Source organism: Rhinoraja longicauda, chromosome 16 (genome assembly GCF_053455715.1).
Source record: "Rhinoraja longicauda isolate Sanriku21f chromosome 16, sRhiLon1.1, whole genome shotgun sequence".
NCBI classification, from domain to species: Eukaryota; Metazoa; Chordata; class Chondrichthyes; order Rajiformes; family Arhynchobatidae; genus Rhinoraja; species Rhinoraja longicauda.
Window position 1 is genome coordinate 19733484 of NC_135968.1, and position 22860 is coordinate 19756343.

A 22860-nucleotide genomic window follows, 5' to 3' on the forward strand; every position below is an offset into this window, starting at 1 on the left:
ACAGACTCTAGTAAAGTTGGAAAGGGTTGAGAGAAGATTTACGAGGGTGTTGCCAGGACTTGAGGGCCTGAGCTATAGGGAGAGGTTGAGTTGGCTGGGACTCTATTCCTTGGAGCGCAGGAGGAAGGGTGATCTAATAGAGGATGAGAGGAATAGATTGGGTAGATGCACACAGTCTCTTGCCCAGAGTATGGGAATCGAGAACCTAGGTTTAAGGTGAGGGTGAGAAAGATTTAATAGGAACGATAGTTCCTCTGTCCCTCTCTTTCCCAGATCTCCCTCTATCTTCCTGTCTCCACCTATATCCTTCCTTTGTCCCGCCCCCCTGACATCAGTCTGAAGAAGGGTCTCGGCCCTAAACGTCACCCATTCCTTCTTTCTCGAGATGCTGCCTGACCTGCTGAGTTACTCCAGCATTTTGTGAATAAATACCTTCGATTTGTACCAGCATCTGCAGTTATTTTCTTATAATAGGAACGAGGGATAACTTGCGCACAAAGAGTGGTGCGTGTATGGAGCTGCTGGAGGAGGTCGTTGAGGTAGGTACTATCGCAACGTTTAAGAAACATTTGGACAAGTACATGGAATGGAAAGGTTTAGAGGGATATAGGCCAAATGCAGGCAGGTGGGACGAGTGTAGATGGGACATGTTGGTCAGTGTGGGCAAGTTGGGCCGAGGGGCCCGTTTCCACGCTCTACGTGACTCTACGACTAAGCATAGTTTTCACAGGGAACTGGAAAGCAAGAAAGAGACACGTACTCAGGTAGAGCGGGAGCAGGGAGTAGTTGCGTGCTCCCTGGTAGGCAATGAGGTTGATCTCGCGCTGTCTCTGTTGCTGCTGTAGTCGCAACTTGGCCCGTCGATGGTGACAGATGCAGCAGCAACTCAGGATGATGATGATGGTCCAAACAAGCCAGAACCCTGAAGAGAAGAGAGGAGAAATATCAGTCATTGTTGACACAAGCGACAGTAGATGGTGGTCTACAAAACAAAACACACAAAGTGCTGGAGTGCTAGAGTAGGGCAGGCCACACCTGGGCAGCAGGGTGGGGCAGCCATAGAGTTGCTGCCTTACAGCGCCAGGGCCCCGTGTTCAATCCTGACTACGGCTGCTGTCTGTACGGAATTTGCGTGTTCTCTCTCTGACCATGTGGGTTTTCTCCGGGTGCTCCGGTTTCCTCCCACATTCCAAAGACGTGTGTGTTTGTAGGTTAATTGGCTTTTGTAAATAGTCCCTAGTGTGTAGGATGGAGCTAATGTATGGCGTGATCTCTGGTCAGTGCGGACGGACTCAGTGGGTTGCAGAGTCTGTTGCCATGCTGTATCTCTAATTTAAATCTCTGGAGAACATGGATAGGTGAAGTTTCGGGTTGGGATCATTCTTCAGACTGATTGAAAAATGTTCACACTCTACACATCTATTTGTGATGACCTTTCAGCAATGCAATCATTCGTACACCTAAGGCTCCAGGAATGAGATGGATCTTTGAATTAAGAGCCATTTTAACCCTTCTTGATTTGCTGAAGTGTCTTCCACGCTGAGAACTATATTCTGCACTCTGTATCTTCCCCTTTGCTCTATCGTATTTGAGTTCAACTTGATTGTATTACTTGTTTTTCTAGATAGCATGCAAAACAAAGCCTTTGGCACTGTATATCAGTACATGCATGACAATGATAAACCTAAACCTAATCATGACCATGATGGATATAAAGTGTCGGAGTAACTCAACGGTTCAGGCAGCATCTCTGGAGAACATGGAAAGCTGAAGATTTGGGCCGGGACCCTTCTTCAGACTGATTGGAGGGGCACATTCATCATGGCATTCATGGACAACAGCATTGGTCAGGAATGAGGAGGAACTGGGACTATGGAAGTGAGAAAAAGTGAGGGCACAAGGAACTGCAGATGCTGGAATCTTGGGCAAAACATAAAATGCTGGAGGAACTCAGCGGGTCAGTCATCACTCGTGGTGGGAACAAACACAGGCGATGCATCAAGTTGGGAGTCTTCTTCACACCCGAAATGTTGCCTATCCATTTCCTCCACGGATGCTGCCAGACCCGTCGAGTTACTCCATCATTCTGTGTTTGGCAAGTGAAAGTCAATGTCTGGAGAAAACCGGTCAACAAGTTTTCAGTGCTCCTGTCTAATTACGTAAGGGTCATGAAGTGAAACTTAAGAAGTCAGGGCGAGGAAGGGAAAAACTGTTTTTGTGTGCAAGTTATTTTATAGTCCAATAAATAAAGCAGTTCGGCAAAGAATTTTAGCAATGCTATCTATTTGGTGGTTGATTATTGCAGGATCAGTGGACTGGTTACAATGCATCGCAGCTTTCTGGAACTTGTAAAGCCTTTTACTTCAGCTGAATTAGTCCGGAGAAGTGTGTTTGCTTGCGTGCAGAGGGGCCAGTATTAGAGATTATGTTTTAGGAAGCACATTGCCCTGCTTGGAACAGCTGTCTCTCACACCATGTGCAGAAGCAGACTGACTCAGCAAATCTCCCTCTCCACACAGGATGTTTAAAAAAAGAGCCCTCGAGTTTTGTTTCCAGGCTTTGAAAGGACACACAGGTGCTGCTTTCCCCCTCTGCCTACTCTTCTTTTCCCACGCAAGTAGATTCAACAACCCCGTCTTTCGGGGCCTCATTACTGAGCGATGTTGTTTTGCATTTCATGTTCATATGTTCCAGGAGCAGAATTAGGTCATTCGGCCCATCGAGTGAGTCTACTCCGCCATTCAATCATGCTGATCTATCTTTCCCTCTCAACCTCATTCTCCCGCCTTCTCCCCATAACCCCTGCCACCCGTATCTGTCAACCTATGCCCTAAAAATATCCATGAACGGCTTCTGTGGCAATGAATTCTACAGATTCACCACCCTCTGACTACAGAAATTCCTCCTCATCTCCTTTCTAAAGGTATGCCCTTTTATTCTGAGGCTGTGCCCTCTGGTCCCAGACTCTCCCACTAGTGGAAGCATCCTCTCCGCATCCACTCTATCCAGGCCTTTCACTATTTGGTAAGTTTCATCCAGATCCCCCCCTCAACCGTCCAAATTTCTCAGTTATGTTTTGGCGATAACTTTGTATAACAGCATAATCTTATAATTTTATTCTGTCAGGTATGGTGGCACGGCAGTAAAGTTGCTGCTTTACAATGCCAGAGATCCGGGTTCGATTCTGACTACAGGTGCTGTTTGTACAGAGTTTGTATGTTCTCCCCGTGACCTGCTTGTCATTGTCGTTGAGTTATACAGCGTGGAAACAAACCCTTTGGCCCACCTTGCCCATGTCGATCAACATACCCCATCTGCACTAGTCCCACCTGCCTGTGTTTGGCCAATATCCCTCTCAACCTATCCTATCCATGTACCCGTCCAAATGTTTTTTTTAAACACTGATGTTGCAAGTACGAATTTCACTGTTCAGTTTCAGGATGGTACATTGGTGCAGCAGTAGAGTTGCTGCCTTACAGCGCCAGAGACTTGCGTTTGATCCTGACCACAGGTGCTGTTTAGATTTGTACGTTCTCCCCGTGACTGTGTGGGTTTTCTCCGGGTGCTCCGGTTTCCTCCCGCATCCCAGAGACATACAGGTTTGTAGGTTAATTGACTTCAGTAAAATAGCATTGTCCCTAGTGTTAGTATACGGGGCGATCGCTAGCTGGTGCGAACTCGGTGGGCCGAAGGGCCTGTTTCCACCCTGTATCCCTAAAGACTAAAGTCTAAATTACAAAAGAGTTCTTTACTCAGTGAAAAATGCCTTGGAACATTCGAAGATCATTAAAAGTGGATTTAAAATTTTTTTTTTTTACAGATATGTGCTTTGTTAGCGTTGACGATAAATCTCTGTTGCAGTTGCTATTCCACAGAGATCAACCTTGATAGACGGCATTGAGCTTCCTGTCCAAGCTGAGCGACATCAATAAAAACAACCTGCTATGGCCAACGGAAACCATGGTCCTTCATGACGTAGGGGATGTATCGCAACTTGATCTGGTAACTGCTCTCTGACCAAGACTGCAAGAAATTAGAGCGTTGTGGATGTAGTCCAGTCCATCACACAGATCAACCTCCCTTCCATCAACTCCATCTACACTTCACGCTGCCTCAATCGTACCTTATTGTCACATGTACCTTGCTACAGTGAAGTGCCTTTATGCATACAGTTCACTAAAAACCTCACTATACATAGGAACAATCATACTCAACTACAAGAGTATAGGACAGCAGATTACACTGAGGCCATGCGTCTGCCACCAACTTGTACCCTTCAAGTTCAGAGTTGTTAAAAATGTTATAGTCTTACATTCGGGAGAGCAGCCAACATACACAAGAAACACTCGCACCCTGGTCATTCCCTCTCTCCTCTCTCCCGTCAGGCGAATGATACAAAAATTTGAAAGCATGTCAAGTCAAGTCAAGTCAAGTCAAATTTATTTGTCACATACACATACTCGATGTGCAGTGAAATGAAAGTGGCAATGCCTGCGGGTTGTGCACAAAAAGAATTACAGTTACAGCATATAAATAAAGTTAATAAGTTACTAAACATAGCACAAAAAGTGTCGACAAAAATTTAGTCTCTGGGGTTATCAAAGTTGACAGTCCTGATGGCCTGTGGGAAGAAGCTCCGTCTCATCCACTCCGTTTTCACAGCGTGACAGCGGAGGCGTTTGCCTGACCGTAGCATCTGGAACAGTCCGTTACTGGGGTGGCAGGGGTCCCTCATGATCTTGCTTGCTCTGGATCTGCACCTCCTGATGTATAGGTCCTGCAGGGGGACGAGTGTAGTTCCCATGGTGCGTTCTGCCGAACGCACTACTCTCTGCAGGGCCATCCTGTCCTGGGCAGAGCTGTTCCCAAACCAGACTGTAATGTTGCCGGACAGGATGCTCTCTACAGCCCCAGAGTAGAAGCAATGAAGGATCTTCAGCGACACTCTGAATTTCCTCAGTTGTCTAAGGTGGTAAAGGCGCTGCTTAGCCTTACCCACCAGTGCGGCAATGTGCGTTGCCCACGTCAGATCCTCTGCGATGCGGACTCCCAAGTATTTGAAACTGCTCACCCTATCCACAATAGACCCATTTATCTCCAGTGGCGTGTACGTCCTTGGATGTTTAGCCCTTCTGAAGTCCACAATCAGCTCCTTTGTTTTAGTGACATTCAAGAGGAGGCTATTGTCCTGACACCAGAGTGCCAGATCAGCCACCTCCTCCCGGTAGGCCTTCTCATCGTTGTTGGAGATCCGGCCCACCACCACAGTGTCATCAGCAAACTTGATGATGGAGTTTGAGCTGAACCTGGCCCTACAGTCATGTGTGTACAGGGAGTACAGTAGGGGGCTAAGGACGCAGCCCTGGGGGGATCCTATGTTCAGGGTGAGGGAGCTAGATGTGTGTTCCCCCATCCTGACCACTTGGGGCCTGGCAGTGAGAAAGTCCAGGACCCAGGCACACAGAGGGGTGCTAAGCCCCAGTTCCAGCAGCTTTTCAACCAGTCTGCTGGGGACTATTGTGTTGAATGCTGAACTAAAGTCAATGAACAGCATCCTCACATAGCCCCCCTGGCTGTCCAGATGAGAGAGAGCGGTGTGTAGAACCTGGGAGACCGCATCATCCGTGGACCTGTTCGGACGGTATGCGAACTGTAGTGGGTCCATGTTGCGAGGAAGGAGGGCGCAGATGTGCTTCTTGACTAGCCTCTCCAAGCATTTCATGACAACCAAGAACATCTTCTGCCCCACTGTATCAAGTTATTGAACGGACCTCTCATATGTCGAGGATGTATTCTCGATCACCCTATCTACCTTGTTTCGGCCCTTATGCTTTTTAAAAATAAATCTGCACTTTCTTTGTAGCTGTAACACTACATTCTGCGCTCTTGTTTACTTTTTCTCTGCAATACTTGTATTGTGAGGTTCATAAGTTCGCAAGTTCTAGGAGCAGAATTAGGCCATTTGGTGCATCAAGTCTATTCTGCCATTCAATCATGGCTGATCTACCTTCCCTCTCAACCCCATTCTCCTGCCTTCTCCCCATACCCCCAACACCTTTACTAATCATTATACAAATAAAAGGAACTGCAGATGCTGGTGTCCTCAACTTGTGTATGGTCTGATTGTACTCGTGTATGGTACGATTTGCCTGGATAGCACACAATTTTTTTTTTTACTGTATTTCTGTATTAGGGTTGCCAACTGTCCCGTATTAGCTGGGCCATCCCATATTTTGGGCTAAATTGGTTTGTCCCGTACGGGACCGCCCTTGTCCCATATTAGGCTCAGACGGCGCTATAGGCCCAAACACTGTAGGCTCGGACACTGTAGCCCGGGGTCCGCTGTAGGCCCGGACACTGTAGGCCCGGACCCTGTAGTCCAGGGGCCGCTGTAGTCCCAGACAGTGTAGGCCCAGGCGCTGCCTAATAGAGGTTGCATAGCAACCCGCCTCCTGGCCCAGGTGCCCGCCATTGGTGGACCAGGATCACATGGCCACTGGCTGGGTAAGGTCACGTGGGGCGCGGGGCGGTGACGTCACCCGTTGTCCCTTATTTGGGAGTGAGGAAGTTGACAACCCTACTCTGTATACATGTCAATAATAACCAATCCCAATAATCAAAATCTCAAATGGACTTTCCCCAGATAATGGAATTCCATTCTGTGAATAGTCATGAAAATCAGGGTTCTCCTTATAGCAGACGTGATGATAGAAACTAAAAGAAATGCTCAATGATACATGTGCTCAACATTTGTATTGAGCAGTGGGCGTGAGGGGGGAGGGGATGGCACATTCATGGGTCGCTGGAGGCCCTGCAGCAGCCTGGGCCTCAATTAGATCAGGCCCCAAGAGGCAGAGCTTGTGGCTCGGATGCAGCTTGCAGTGGTGGAGCAGCAGTGGAGGACATTAACAACATTACAAGCCGACCTCTCCAACTCTAATCCTTACGGCCAAGTAAAGACTCTACTTTTATTTATACACACAAATAGGTCAAGTTTTAACGATGTGGAACAGATTGACAGAAAGAATGGAAGGAGATTCAATGGCAAATTTCAAAAGGGAATTAAAGACATCTTTGAAAAGAACGGTAAGTAACTTTATCTGCCACTAAACGTTAGTCCCTTTATTCTGTATCTGTACACTGTGGGCAGCTTGATTGTAATCATGTATAGTCTTTCCACTGACTGGATAGCACGCAACAAAAAAGCTTTTCTCTGTACCTCGGTACACAAGAGACAGCAGAGGCTTGTTTAAAACAAAAACGACGATTCCAGACCCGAAATGTCACCTATCCATGTTCTCCAGAAATGCTGCCTGACTCGCTGAGTCGACCCAGCATTTGGTCTTTTTGTTTTCTCCTCGTAATCAGCACGCCGCCTCTTCCTTCACCCAAAAGTCGATCATTCACATCTTGAAACATCCAGTAAAACTGCAAATTATTCTCTCAAGGCATTTGGGCCCACAGGACACAAGCTGACTAAAGGATTGGTCGTTCCAGTTTCATCATTTATGTAATTAGCTGCTATTTTTAGTTTTTATCTTTAAACTTCCTCAGTTGGAAATTTTTGAGCTGAGGGACTTTTGCATGTCCTTGGAAAAACTACCCAAACCAGCTTTTTTTAAAAAAAAACCTTTGACAGTTTGGGAAATTAATCATTTAAAAAGTAAACTGAAACTGTTCCCGATGCCGATTTGCCTCAAATCAGGAAGGGACATTTAAACGCAACATTTCCTGTTTCTCGTCGTTAGCTTATTTCTCCTAAATCACCCCAGTAAATGCGAAACTTTTGAACTTCAGAGATACAGCGTGGAAATAGGCCCTTTGGCCCACCAAGTTCATACCGACCAGCCATCACCATATACACTAGCACTATCCTACACACCAGGGACAATTTACAGAAGACAATTAACCTATAAACCTGTACATCTTTGGGATGTGGAAGGAAACCGGAGCACCCGGAGAAAACCCACATGGTCATAGGGAGAACGTACAAACTCCATACAGACAGCACTCACAGGATCAAACAAAGGGTTTTTTACACATAGGGTGGTGGATATATGGAAAGAGCTGCCAGAGGACGTAGTTGAGGCAGGTACTATCGCAACGTTTAAGAAACATTTATACAGGTACATGGATAGGATAGGTTTAGAGGGATATGGGCCAAATGCAGGCAGGTGGGACGAGTGTTAGACGGGACATGTTGGTCGGTGTGGGCAAGTTGGGCCAATGGGCCTGTTTCCACACTGTACGCCTCTATGATTCCATGAGAAGGGAGCAAGACAAAAGAAGACTTAATTCCCTCTAGGCAATTACAGTATTTGGACTTGCCAAAACTCAAGTAAACTCAATCTACCTCTGCATCAGTGGTTCTGACCTTCATCTTCACCTAGCATTCCACAGATAATTTAAAACAAATTCTTAGTTACAGGATGACTGCGGTAGAATAAACTGAGCGTGGAATACATAATTCAGTTCACTGGTCTGTGCAGCTCATTTCTAGAGTCATACAGCGTGGAAACAGGCCCTTCGGCCCAACTTGCCCACGCTGACCAAGATGCCCCATTTACACTAGTTCCACCTGCCCAAGTTTGGCTTGTATGCCTCTAAACCTTTCCTATCCAGGAAATCTTTTCTATTCCTATTTACTTTGCTCTGCAATTTCTTCTCCTTTTGCATGGCATAACAGAGGAGTTGATTATAGGAGCAAAGAGGCCCTTCTGCAGTTGTACAGGGCCCTGGTGAGACCACACCAGGAGTATTGTGTGCAGTTTTGGTCTCCAAATTTGAGGAAGAACATTCTTGCTATTGAAGGAGTGCAGCGTAGGTTCACGGGTTAATTCCCAGGATGGCTGGACTGTCATATGTTGAAAGAATGAAGCGACTGGGTTTGCATACACTGGAATTTAGAAGGATGAGAGGGGATCTTATTGAAACATATAAGATGATTAAGGGGTTGGACATGCTAGAGGCAGAAAACATGTTCCCGATGTTGGAGGAACCAGGGGCCACAGTTTAAGAATAAGGGGTAGGTCATTTAGAACGGAGATGAGGAAAAACTTTTTCACCCAGAGAGTTGTGAATCTGTGGAATTCTCGGCCTCAGAATGCAGCGGAGGCTAATTCTCTGGATGCTTTCAAGAGAGAGTTAGATGGCGCTCTTAAGGATATGGGGAGAAGGCAGGAATGGGGTACTGATTGTGGATGATCAGCCATGATCACAATGAATGCCGGCGCTGGCTCGAAGGGCCGAATGGCCCACTCCTGCACCTATTGTCTATTGTCTAAATGGCTGAAGACTGCTCCTATAACTTATGAACCTACTATGTGTATTTAACTAACTAGTGTGTTTAACTTCTCAACCTCCCCTTGAAGAGTGCAAGTGAGTAACAAGTCAATTAAGTCCCCAGAAACTATGAAGAACAAAAAGTGCTGGGTTAACTTAGTGGGTCTGGCAGCATCCCTGGAGAACATGGATGGGATGGGTGATGTTTCAGGTCGAGACACTTCTCAGACCTTCTCAGTCAGAAGAAGGGCTCTGGCGTGAAGTGTCACCTATCCGTGTTCACCAGAGATGCTGCTTTACCTGCTGAGTTACTGCAGCATTTTGTGTCCTTTTGTGTAGACCAGAATATGCAGTTCCTTATTTCTACCAGAAATAAGTTAAGCATGATCACAGGCTGGAAACACAAATTAAAGTATTCGAACCCCTTGAAATGCAGGTAAAGTGAACAGAAGGCTGTGGGCAAATGATCATTTTAAATTCTATCAATTATTGACAGTTTATACTACTTTTTCTCTGGAACGTTAAGGGAAGTCTTGAAAGAAGTATACATGATTATGAGAGGCACAGATAGGGTAGACAGTCAGAACCTTTCCACAGGGTGGAAATGACCAACATTAGAGGGCATCGCCATGAAATGAGAGGGGGAACGTTTGACGGAGATAAGCGGGGAAAGCATTTTTAAACACGGAGCGTGGTGTGGCCAGGAATGCGTTGCCAGGGGTGTTGGTGGAGGCATCTACGATAGTGCCATTTAAGAGGCTTATAGCTAGGCATATGGAAGTGCAGGGAATAGAGGCATATGGATCATGTACGGGCAGATGAGGTTAATTTAATTAGGCATCATGTTCGGCACAAAGATTGTGGTCCGAAGCTCCCGTTCCTGTGCTGTGCTGTTCTATCCACTTGCATTTCCTCTCTCTCAGTCCGAGCTTCACAGTCAAGGAGATGTTCCTCATGCCTATCCACTGCACATTTAGAGTTCATAAGTTATAGGAGCAGAATTAGGCCATTCAGCCCATCGAGTCTACTCCGCAAATCAATCATTTGCTTCCAGAGATGTACACAATATAAATGAAGCATGGACAACAGCAGATCCATCTCGACAACTTAAATCTTCAAACACCATCACACCTCGGATATACTTAGTGTTTTAGTCATGGATAGAGGATTGCAGCCGGGGGGGGGGTCAGATCCTGATAAATTTGTAGCTGTAACACAATATTTTGTGTTTGGTATTTTTCTCTTTCACGACCTGTTGTACTTGCGTGTGCTTTGATTGCAATCATGTACAGTATAATTTGACTGGATAGCATGCAAGATGCTTCACTATATGTCGGTTCACAGGTTCAATAGTGCTTTATTGCCACATGAACCTAGGTACAGCGAAATTCCTTTTTTCATTCAGTTCAGTAAAATCGTACTACACATAGACACACTCATACTTGTAGGTTTAATTGGTCTCTGTAAATTAGGGAGTGGATTAAAAAGTGGGATAACATAGAACTAGGGTGATTGATGGTCAACATAGACCTCGGCCCAACTTGCCCACGTCGACCAACATGCCCCATCTACACTAGTCCCACCTGCCTGTGTTTGGCCCACATCCCTCTAAACCTATCCACGTACCTCCCCAAATGTTTTTTTTAAACGTTGTGATAGCACCTGCCTCAACTACCTCCTCTGGCAGTGTGTTCCATAAACCTACCACCCGCTGTGTGAACATGTTGCCACTCAGGTTCCTATTAAATCTTCTCCCCCCCCCCCCCCCACCTTAAACCTATATCCTCTGGTTTTTGATTCCCCTGTCTGTTCCTCTCATGAAGAGCACATTCACAGAAGGCAGACACATTCTAAACCTAACAACACAAAATAAATCATCCTCGTAACGTCAGGGGGCAATACTTACACCAGAGCTCATAATAGTAGTTACAACATTGCGATTCTCCACAGCAGTGCCCAGTTTCACAGAAATAACTCTGGTTGTTTACGCCAACACATGCTTCTCTACCTTGAGGCTGCAAGAGAGAGAAAAAAACAATTATATTGTAGTTGTGGTGTGATGGCTGATACATAGTGGTAACTATTTTAACCATGTTCAGCAGGTTCAGAACCCCGTTCCTGCCTTCTTCCCATACCCCCTGACTCCGCTATCCTTAAGAGCTCTATCCAGCTCTCTCTTGAATACATTCAGAGAATTGGCCTCCACTGCCTTCTGAGGCAGAGAATTCCACAGATTCACAACTCTCTGACTGAAAAAGTTTTTCCTCATCTCAGTTCTAAATGGCCTACCCCTTATTCTTAAACTGTGGCCCCTTGTTCTGGTCACCTAGTTTTACCCATCGTGAAAACCCAGAATTTAAGCAAGTCACACAGCTTCTCTGGAGAACATGGACAGTTGACGTTTCGGGTCGGGACCCTTCTTCAGACCAGATGTAAAGTAGTTTACTGTGTTATTGGAATGCAAGAAAAAGAAAATGAGTCCAATCTCATTTAACTTTCCTGAATCCATGTCATCCCGCCTCAGTTTCAGACAAGAACTGCAGAATGACTCACCCGGGTTGATTTCTGGCTTTCTCTTGTTATGGCTGCCCTTTTTGAACCCAAGTTTGAAAGCGCAATGCTCTTGTAATGGATCTTTTGTTTCTCCTCTTTGCCTGCACGCTGCTACTCCGTACAACTTGGCCCTTTGTGCGGGGCTAATGAAATAACTGGGCAGAAGCTGCCAAGTTCGGTAAGGTAAGCCATGCCAGTGCATACACAGTAGCGTTAATGACTAATGGATATGCCGTAACACACAATTATCCCTCATATAATTATCAGGCAGGTCGACAGCTGGTGAGGGTACCAACAGGCCTGGATAGAGTGGATGCGGAGAGGATGTTTCCACAAGTGTGTGTCTAGGACCAGAGGGCATCGCCTCAGAATAAAAGGATGTTCCTTTAGATAGGAGATGAGGAGGAATTTCCTGAGTCAGAGGGTGATGAATCTGTGGAATTCATCGCCAGATGGCTGTGGAGGCCAAGTCATTGGGTATTTTTAAGGCAAAGACTGACAGATTCTTGATTAGCAAGGGTGTCAAGGTTTACGGAGAGAAGACAGGAGAATGGGGTTGAACGGGAAAGACAGATCAGCCATGATTGAATGGCGGAGTAGACTTGATGGGCCGAATGGCCTAATTCTGCTCCTATGACTTGTGAACTTATGAACACAGCAGCTTTTCACCAGGGGTTAACACATTCAGATTGAATACAGTTCATTACTATGATCACATCTAAAATTAAACAAAACCCAGCTTTAATCTGAAATTCCCATCTGCTTTTCTCATCGCTCTTTGAATCCAATTCCATCAAAGGAAAAAATTGAAGTGTCGGATTTGGAGGAACACAAACATCAAAAGGTTGAAGATTGACAAAGATACCCAAATTTTGGGATCGACTATGATGATATGTGAAATATACATAAGGTGTAATTTATAAGTAAACACATAATATTTTCCTGCTGTTGATCTTATTCAGGAGCCGTTGCCTCATTTTGACCAGGGACCCGAGTTTGATCCTGACCTCGGATGCTATTTACACATTCTAACATTCACCACGTGTGTTTGCTCTGGGTGCTCCGCTTTCCTTCCACATCCCAAAGACGCGTGGGTTTGTAGGTTCATTAGCCTCTATAAACTGCCCCAAGTGTGTAGGGAGTGGATGAGAAAGTGGGACAACACAGAACTATTGCGAATGCATGATTGATGGTCTGCATAGTCTTGGTGGGCTGAAGGGTCCTTTTTCTACGCTGTATCTCAATTCTAAAATTGAAACATAACAATCCAGAGCTTGTGGAGAAGGAGTAATGTAGAAGGGAGACTTCAAAGTGGGAAATATTAATAATGGCACTTAACTTTAGAGTGAACACATGTTTACGCAAAGTTCCTAACACCAAATACATCATACGGATTCTCATTATATAAATTGATAAAAAGCACGACTCAAAACCAATGAAAACAGAAGGTAATGTTTACAAGTGAATACAACGTCAATTGACAATACAATTTATAGGTCATGATATCAAACTACTCCGGTTCAGGCTTGTTAAAACTCCTAACTCAAACATTTTGGCCTGGTGTTTAAAAGGATGTCAGAGTAAAACCCAGCATTTCCAACAGGTAATCAAAAAGTAGCAAAAGTCCAAAACTATTATTTTTCGAGTTTTAGAGATGCAGCGTGGAACCAGGCCCTTTGGCCCACTGAGTCAGTGCCAGCCACCAATCACCCATACACTAGTTCTACTTCTATCCAGCATGCTCGGGACAATGGAGATCCAGAGCCCTGGCCACGGGGGGAAGTGACCCACCGACTGGCACAGAAGTCAGCCTATCTAGGCGCCTTATGTTCAGGGGGACTTTGGGGGTATAATTTCATGCGCTCTTGTAATTTTGTCCAGAATAAAGGGGATGCCGGACCACTAATTGCAAAAAAATTGATGGTGAACCTTTACTAAGTTCCATGACATGTTGTTCAGTTCAGTTGCTCAGTGATACTTTATTGTCACCTGTATCTAGGTACAACAGATTTTTTTTTGTATACTGTTCAGGAAATCTTATTCTACAGTACTTAAGCACAATCATACTCCAGTACATGAGTGTAAGAATAGTAGATTACACGGAGGCAGTACACAAGAATCGCCACCATTCCGGCACCACATACCCTAGGCCCATTGTCCTGGTGACAGCACTGGACAAACCAGCTTTCTTGTCCGGAAACATTCTCGTTCTCCAAGGGTTCTTACCTTAGCTAACTGAAGTATAGCCATATGAAGAGAAGGCTACAAAATCCTTACACCACAAATTCACTGCACTGCTTGAGCGTGATTCAGGATTCTCAACCTTACTTCATTATATTCATGACGATCATCCAAACAGGCTGGGCCAAGTTTCGCCCCAAAACAGCTCCAGATAAGTTTCTGCACCCACTGGTATCCATCCATGCAGTACAAAGTGATTTAGTTTGTGAAAAGAAATCTCTCAGGGGGACGTTTGCAGTGCCACCTCTGCTACAAACTAAGTTGCAGCCGAGAAGAATGGACAATTGTGTCAAAAGCTGATTTATGTTAAAAAAATTCCATGTAACCTTTCAAGTCTAGTTTTCCATTAATCCGGAGTAAATAGATATGTAAAACACTGAACATTTTGCAATCCATTTACTGTAATCCTGGATTTACAATTATTTATTGCAATTGAATATGCATGTTAAGAAACATTGGACATTTAAAATTTGGGAATCTATAAACCAGTTTGTCTCTAGCTTTACTCGCCCCATACTCTATCAAATTCTAGTTGCTTTATCAAATTCAAGTCTACCAAATACTGCGACTAGACCCAATATGTTTTACATTTTGTGTTTTTCCCACCACAAGAATGAGGATAGAAATCCCAAGGAAAAACAACAAACCTGCTTCTCCCAAGAAAAAGATCTTATTCAAGAAAAAATATTTCATGGAGATGAAAAGTTGCACAAAAATTACTCAACAAGTAATTTTCAGTGAACCCTCTTTCCTTAAATGCTTCATATATAACAACTTATTTGAAGTAAAGTGGCAGAGTTATTTATGCAGCCAACTTTACTGGTGTCGTGTTCACTTTCATAAATGACCGGAAACTCCGGATCAAATCCCAAGTGTTCCCAGATTAAAACTGAGTCCTCAGTGATCCATGCTGTGGCCAATATGTATACCTCAGGTAAACTGATCAACAACTGCAGTCCGACCACATTCCCTCCATTACAACTGCAGCTAAATCTTTAAAATTCACTTTAGTTTAGTTTAGTGATCTGCCCTTGTCCCATACAAAACTCATATATTATAGACAATAGACAATAGGTGCAGGAGGAGGCCATTCGGCCCTTCGAGCCAGCATCGCCATTCAATGTGATAATGGCTGATCATTCTCAATTAGTACCCCGTTCCTGCCTTCTCCCCGTACCCCCTGACTCCGCTATCCTTAAGAGCTCTATCTAGCTCTCTCTTGAATGCATTCAGAGAATTAGCCTCCACTGCTTTCTGAGGCAGACAAATCCACAGATTCACAACTCTCTGACTGAAAAAGTTTTTCCTCATCTCGGTTCTAAATGGCCTACCACTTATTCTTAAACTGTGGCCCCTTGTTCTGGACTCCCCCAACATTGGGAACATGTTTCCTGCCTCTAACGTGTCCAACCCCTTAATAATCTTATACGTTTCGATAAGATCCCCTCTCATCCTTCTAAATTCCAGTGTATACAAGCCTAGTCGCTGCAGTCTTTCAACATGTGACAGTCCCGCCATTCCGGGAATTAACCTAGTAAACCTACGCTGCACGCCCTCAATAGCAAGAATATCCTTCCTCAAATTTGGAGACCAAAACGGCACACAGTACTCATTAACCAAACTGATCTCCCGGTGGCCGAGCACTTCAACTCCCCCTCCCATTCCCAGTCTGACCTTTCGGCCATGGGCCTCCTCCAGTGCCATAGTGAGGCCCACTGGAAATTGGAGGAACAGCACCTCATATTTCGCCTGGGCAGCTTGCAGCCCAGTGGTATGAACATCGACTTCTCCAAGTTTAGATAGTTCCTCTGTCCCTCCCTTCCCCTCCTCCTTCCCAGATCTCCCTCTGTCTTCCTGTCTCCACCTATATCCTTCCTTTGTCCCACCCCCTGACATCAGTCTGAAGAAGGGTCTCGACCCGAAACGTCACCCATTCCTTCTCTCCCGAGATGCTGCCTGAGCTGCTGAGTTACTCCAGCATTTTGTGAATAAATCGATTTGTACCAGCATCTGCAGTTATTTTCTTATACTTACAGTACTCCAGGTGCAGTCTCACTAGGGCCCTGTACAACTGGGCATTTAGACCTGTACAATTAGACATTTTTCATTCGGGTATCTCACTTTGCCATATCTTCTGCTTCCAGGAATATCTAAAAGGATGTGCGTGCAACGTTGGCATGCTATTCAAAAGCCACAAGAACAATTCTTTATCCTGAACACTTCACAACAACCCCATTACTTATTGTCATTTTTTTCCCCAGGTAACACTATTCTCCTGAAGATAGACACAAAAAGCTGGAGTAACTCAGCGGGGCAAGCAGCATTTGTTTTGCTCTAAACAACATCAAATTCTACTTGTCTGGTTAAAGTTGTTTCTCCTGTGCCACCCCGTTGGTAAAATCACTTTTGGGGTTGTTCGTATCAAATGCGTTCTCACCCAATTATCAATTTAGAATCTAAATGCTTGCTCGGCAATCTTCTTCATAAGAAACAAAATTCTGAAAGTGAAGCACTTTGTGGTTATAGCAGAGACTGAGACACATGAGAGCAGGTTGAAGGCAACGAAAGCTGAGGGAGCGCGTGCGTGCCCGCCCAACTGATCCGGCCCGCATGAAATCGCATTTTGCCCATTCCAGTCTGTAACCTAAAATGAGTTTGACACCCCTGCTCTCAAGTCTAAAGAAGTTGAATAAGGATGAAGGAATACATGAGAACCAGAATCATTCAAATAATTTGAAATCCAAGAACTTAGCTTAGAGATACAGCCATTGAAAAAGGCCCTTCTGCCCACCGTGTCGACAGTTGACCATCGATAACCCATTCACATTAGTTCTAAGTTATCCCACTTTTGTATCCACTCCATGCACACTAGGGGCAATTTTACAGAGGCCAATTAACCTACAAACCCACATGTCTTTGGATTGTGGGAGGAAACCGGAGCAGCTGGAGGAAACAGGGAGAACGTGCAAACTTCACACACACAGCACCCAAGGTCAGGATTGAACTCGGGTCTCTGGGTTCGATGCGGTGAGACAGCAGTTCTACCCGCTGGGCCACTTGGCTGCTGTCTGCAGCAACAAGCAATCCAACCCTTCCCCACCCCATAAATTATTTTATCTGTTATATGATGGCTGATGAATGAACATTGGGATGAGAGATTCTGGGCGTCTCAGATGGAAGCAGTTGGACCTGAAACATTCTTTCCATGGAAGTTACCTGACGTGCTGGGTGTTGTCAGTACTTTCTAGTTGTTTTGAAAATTATAGGCACCAGACATTTAAAAACAATTCATACGGGCAAGTGGGGAGGATTTTTAGACATTAGACTTCTGAGGTACAGCACAGAAACAGGCCCTGCGGCATAGTGAGTCCACACCGACTGGCGACCACTAAGTAGCACTACCCTACACACACTGTGGACAATTTACAATTTTTTACCAAAGCCAATTAACTTAAAAACCTGTACGTCTTTGGAGTGGGGGAGGAAACCCATGCAGTCACAGGCGGAACGTACATACTCCGTACAGACAGCACCCGTAGCCAGGATCGAACCCGGGCCTCTGGTGCTGTAAGGCAGCAGCTCTATTGCTGCGCCACTGTGCCTCCTGTTTTTTCACATCTCGCTTTCCTACAACTGCATCTTGCGGCGAGGAATGTCAAACAGAGGTCTGTCATCATCGGCAGATGCTTCAGGCAACGACTTGGAGAGGGTTAGGATTAACAGCAGGACCTGCGGTACACAATCCCTCTTGCAGCCTTTCTCAACAGCGTACTAAATGCACACAAGGAAAGTTCAGAGTCTATTTTTTTTTTAATTGACAAGCTAAAGAAACCGAATCGCAATATCATGCAATAAATTCAAGTGTTTCCAGGAGCAGAATGTTCCCACTGCCAACTGCTCCCACTGCCAAAACCTTAACTCTTGAAGGTATCACAAAATGCTGGAGTAACTCAGCAGGTCAGGCAGCATCTAGGAGAGAGGGAATGGGTGACTTTTCGGGTCGAAAACTTTAACTCTTTCCCACCTCACACCAAATGAAGTTAAATGCTGTAATCCACACAAAAACATACAAAATGCTTGCTGGTGGTACTCAGTGGGTCAGGAAGCATTTGCAGAGGAAATGGATAAGCGATGTTTCGTGTTGGGACCCATCTTCAGGCGGATTGGAGGGGGGTGGGGAGGAAGCTGGAAAAAAGGGGGGGGGGGTGAGGCAGGACAAAGCCTGGCGAGTGATAGGTGGATAGAGGTGAAAAGGGGGAGGGGTGGGCTGTTGATTGACATATGGATGGAGTAAGTGACAAAAGCTACAGATGGGTGAAGTAGGTGACAAAGACTGTCCACCTATCACTCGCCAGGCCTCATCCAATCAATCCAGTTTTGTTTTTACACGAATGAATACACAAATGCATTTTCCTTGCTGCAAGGTACTTTGGGGCATTGTGTCGTGAAAGCTGCTACGTAAATGCATGTTGGCCTTTCTTTGACGAGTCGGATTAGTCTGAAGAAGGGCCCCAACCTGAAACGTCACCTATCCATGGACTCCATTGATGCTGACTGACCCGCTGAGTTACTCCTGCACTTTGTGTCTCCTTTTGTAAACCGGCATCTGCAGTTCCTTGTTTTTACATTCTAAAAAAAATATCTTCTCTTCTGGAGAAAGGTATAGAGTAATAGAGTGATACAGTGTGGAAACAGGCACTGCGGCCCAACCTGCCCACATCGACAAACATGTCCCATCTACACTAGTTCCACCTGCATGCGTTTAGCCCATATCCCTCCAAACCTATCCTATCCACGTACCTGTCTAAATGTTTCTTAAGCGTTGCCTCAACTACCTCCTCCGGCAGCTCGTTGTGAAATTTTATTTCACCAAAGCGATACATTAACATGTACAGACATGGAAAATAAACTGATGCAATTTATAATCTTTCTCGATGTTAATAACAACGGAAGAAGCAGTGACCTTCAAAGCTCAATCAGAATAGAGTCGTTCTTGCTACAAAGGGAAATATGAACCAGCTGTGTGGAGGAATTGCATGACGGTGTGGTGCCAGAGAACTGCAGGCAACTCTACACCAGCTAAAAGATCCTGCACACAATACAAATTACTGCTACCTAGATTGTCAAATTCCTACCAAAACACTGACACACAACCACCAAACACCAGAAACCAACCCTCTTATTCATAAATCACCGCCACCATTTTGATCATAGTTCAGTTCTTTCTTCCTCCAGAGGGATATCTACATTCCACCCGAGCTCACCTTAGTTTAGTTTAGAGATACAGCAACGAAACAGGCCCACCGAGTCCAGGCCTACCAGCGATCCCTGTGCAATAACACGATCCTACACACACACACGAGGGACAATTTTACCAAAGCCAAATAGCCTACAAACCTGTACGTCTTTGGAGTGCGGGAGGAAACCGGAGCGCCTGGAGAAAGTTCATGCAGGTAACGGGGAGAATGTACAAAGTCCATACAGGCAACACCCATAGTCAGGATCGAACCCAGGTGTCTGGCGCTGCCAGGCAGCACTGTGCTGTACCTGTGCCGTACCTGCACTGTGCTGTACCTGTGCCGTACCTGTGCCGTACCTGCACTGTGCTGTACCTGTGCCGTACTTGCACTGTGCTGTACCTGTGCTGTACCTGCACTGTGCTGTACCTGTGCCGTACCTGTGCTGCTGGCGTCGCTACAACTCGCTACAAAACTCATCCAACCATCAGGTGGACGTGCAAACTCCACGCAATCAGCACCCAAGGTCAGGATCGAACCCGGGTATCTGGCGCCGTGAGGCAAAGGCTCTACCAGCTGCGCCACAGTGCCGCTCAATCTATACCCACCCAGAAAAAGGTATTGGCTCCTGTTTATGGAAACTTGTTGAGTGAACACTGATAAGAGTGCATGGCTGGTGGTAAAAAATAAATAAAAAATCATTGGATACAAAGAGCTTTGGGATCCCCTGAGATTGTGATTCGGGGTCACAGAAATACATTATTTCTTTCCCGCGCCCTCCCCCCTCCCGAGCAGAGTGCATTCATACATGCAAACAACAAAAGGAAAGGAGCATGCAACAAACCACAGATAAAGTCAGGCAGATAAGCAAGGCAAAATGTGTAGGTGGGAACTGCAGACGCTGGTTTACACCAAAGATAGACACAAAATGCTAGAGTGATCAAGGCATCGGGAAATGCCAGGAAGAACAACAAAAGCAGACACACCTGGAACTAAGCAAGTCAGTAAGGAGTATGACACACCTGCCTCTAACTTTAGTTTTAGTTTTCAAGATGCAGCGTGGAAACAAGTCCTTCAGCCCACCGGGTCCACACGATCCATGATCACACGTTCATGCCAGCTCAATCCTGCACACTAGGGACAATTTTACAGAAGCCAATTAACCCACAAACCTACCAAACGCAGGCAGTTGGGACTAACCTACCAAACGCAGGCAGGCATGCATGCATGGTTGCAGAGTCAAACGCACAAGGCAGGGAGTGAGAAAGGGACAGAGGTGGGTTTAAGCAAATTCCAGCCAAAAGCAAGAAGTCAGCTCCATTACCTGTCTGTAACTCAGAAGGGAAGGCATACTGAATTGAATTCAAACCTAGGTAAGGAATGAGAAACTGAATTTCATTCATCCTCGTAAGTAGAAAGACTACTTACCGGCATCTGCAGTACAGGCCCCATCGCATGTGTTATTTTGAAGCTTGCGCAAGTGCCAGAAAATGTCAGTAAACAGCCTCACAGGCAAGGGAGGCTCACATTGGACATGGCTGGGGCCTGGTAACAAGGTTTGCTGCCAAGAATAAATTACATCGCTGCACACCACAGACTCATCCCAAGTCAGCTGTTTCACTATCGAGCGAGTGGCAGAAGTTCAAAACTTCATCGGAATTTGTTTTCCTTGCACCACCCAGCACTGTAATACTCCAGGGCATAAACAAGCAAATGGCTATAATGACTGGGCTATTTATGACTAAATGTTTAGTCATCCATCTCCTGTGTTAAAGGCTGCAGCCGTAAACATTCGTTGTTTAGTCAAACTATCAAACATCATCCAGCTTTCTCTCTTGTCCATGCCTCCTCACCCTAAATTAGTCTAAATTGCTGCACTGAAACCATTGCCTGTATTGGGCTTGGAAAATAGAACGGCGTAGCACAGGAACAAGCCAGTCCAGGTGGCACAGCGGTAGAGTTGCTGCCTTACAGCGCCAGAGACCCGGGTTCAATCCTAACTACGGGTAGTGTACGGAGTTTGTATGTTCTCGCTGTGACCAAGTGGGTTTTCTCCGGGTGCTCTGGTTACCTCCCACACTCCAAAGACGTACAGGTTTGTAGGTTAATTGGCTTCAGTAAAATTGGAAATTGTCCTTAATGTGTAGGATAGTGCTAGTGGACGGGGTGATCACTGGTCGGCGCGGTCTCGGTGGGCCGAAGGGCCTGCTTTCCATGCTGTGTATGTGAAGTGAAGTCTAAAGTAAAGCCCCTTTGATCCTTTACGTTTGTGCCGAACATGCATGCACACGGTACATATCCCTCCATTCCCTGTATATCCATGTGCCTATCTAAAAGCCTCTTCAATGCCACTGCCATATCTGTGTCCAACACCAGCATGTTCCAGGCACCCAACGCTCTTTCGGTTAAACAAAAAAAATTGCCCCACACATCTGCCCTAAACTTTGCCCCACTCACCTTAAAACTATGCCCTCTAGTCTTTGCCATTTCCACCCTGGGAAAAGGTTCCAACTGTTGACCCTATGTACACCTCTCGTAATTTTACAAATGCCCATCAACCTCCAGCGCTCCAGAGAAAACATGTCCAAGTATGTCCAATCTCTACAAGTAGCAAATACCTCCTAATCCAGGCAGCATTCTGGCAAACTTCTGCACCCTCTCCAAAGCCTTCCTGTAATAGAGTGACCAGAACTGCACGCAATACTCCAAATGCAGCCTAACCAAAGTCTCATAGAGTTGTATCATGTAGACACAAGATACTGTAGATGCTAGTTTACCAAAAAAAAAAGATACAGGTGGTGGAATAACAGACTGCATCTCTGGAGAACATGGATAGGTGACATTTCAGGTCAGCTGTGAACAAAGGTCCCAACTAAAAACGTCCGATACTCCAACACTTTGCACTGCAGATTAGCCAGAGAGCGAGGTTTTAGTTACATGTCAACTTGAGTTCTGTAAAATGTTCCGGACGCCACACCTTGGGAAAGATATTTGGGCGGATTTATGATTTAGCAGACTATTGTATATTCTGGCAGATTTATGTAGTGTTGATTTAGCAGACAAGTACATGGACTCCCAGTTACAAAGAGAACCTGCAAAAACATAGATAATATTTGCTGGAATTTCAAAGATCAAGGAACGAGTTGATTAGAGGCTGACAGAGATAAACTGTTTCCACCGAAGACTTTGGAACGAGGGAGATAGGGTTCAAAGACTGGAATTTCACCTTTCTGGAATTAAACTTCTGGAATTGTTCTTGACTTACGGAATAGTGAAAGTCCTGGATAGACTTACCGAATAGTGAAGGCCTGGATAGAGTGGATGTGGAGAGGATGCTTCCACTAGTGGGAGAGTCTAGGACCAGAGGGCACAGCCTCAGAATAAAAGTATGTACATTTACTAAGGAGATGAGGAGGAATGTTTTTAGTCAGGGGGTGGTGAAACTACCATGTCATTAGGAAGATAGATCGGCCATGACTGAATGGCAGAGTAAACTTGATGGGCCGAATGTCCCAATTCTGCTACGATGACTTATGAACTAACGAAA

At 45.4% G+C, this 22860-nt stretch overlaps 1 protein-coding gene across 1 annotated transcript in view; it reads right to left on the bottom strand.

The window, feature by feature from the left end:
- The window catches only part of wbp1la (WW domain binding protein 1-like a), a 73871-nt gene that overhangs the window by 3716 nt on the left and 47295 nt on the right, over window positions 1-22860 (bottom strand). Inside the window, exons 2-3 of the mRNA XM_078413372.1 lie at window positions 11189-11297; window positions 761-922 (exon numbers count right to left, since the gene is read on the bottom strand). Coding sequence (XP_078269498.1) covers window positions 761-922; window positions 11189-11297 — 271 coding nt within the window. The remainder of the gene's footprint in view (window positions 1-760; window positions 923-11188; window positions 11298-22860) is intronic.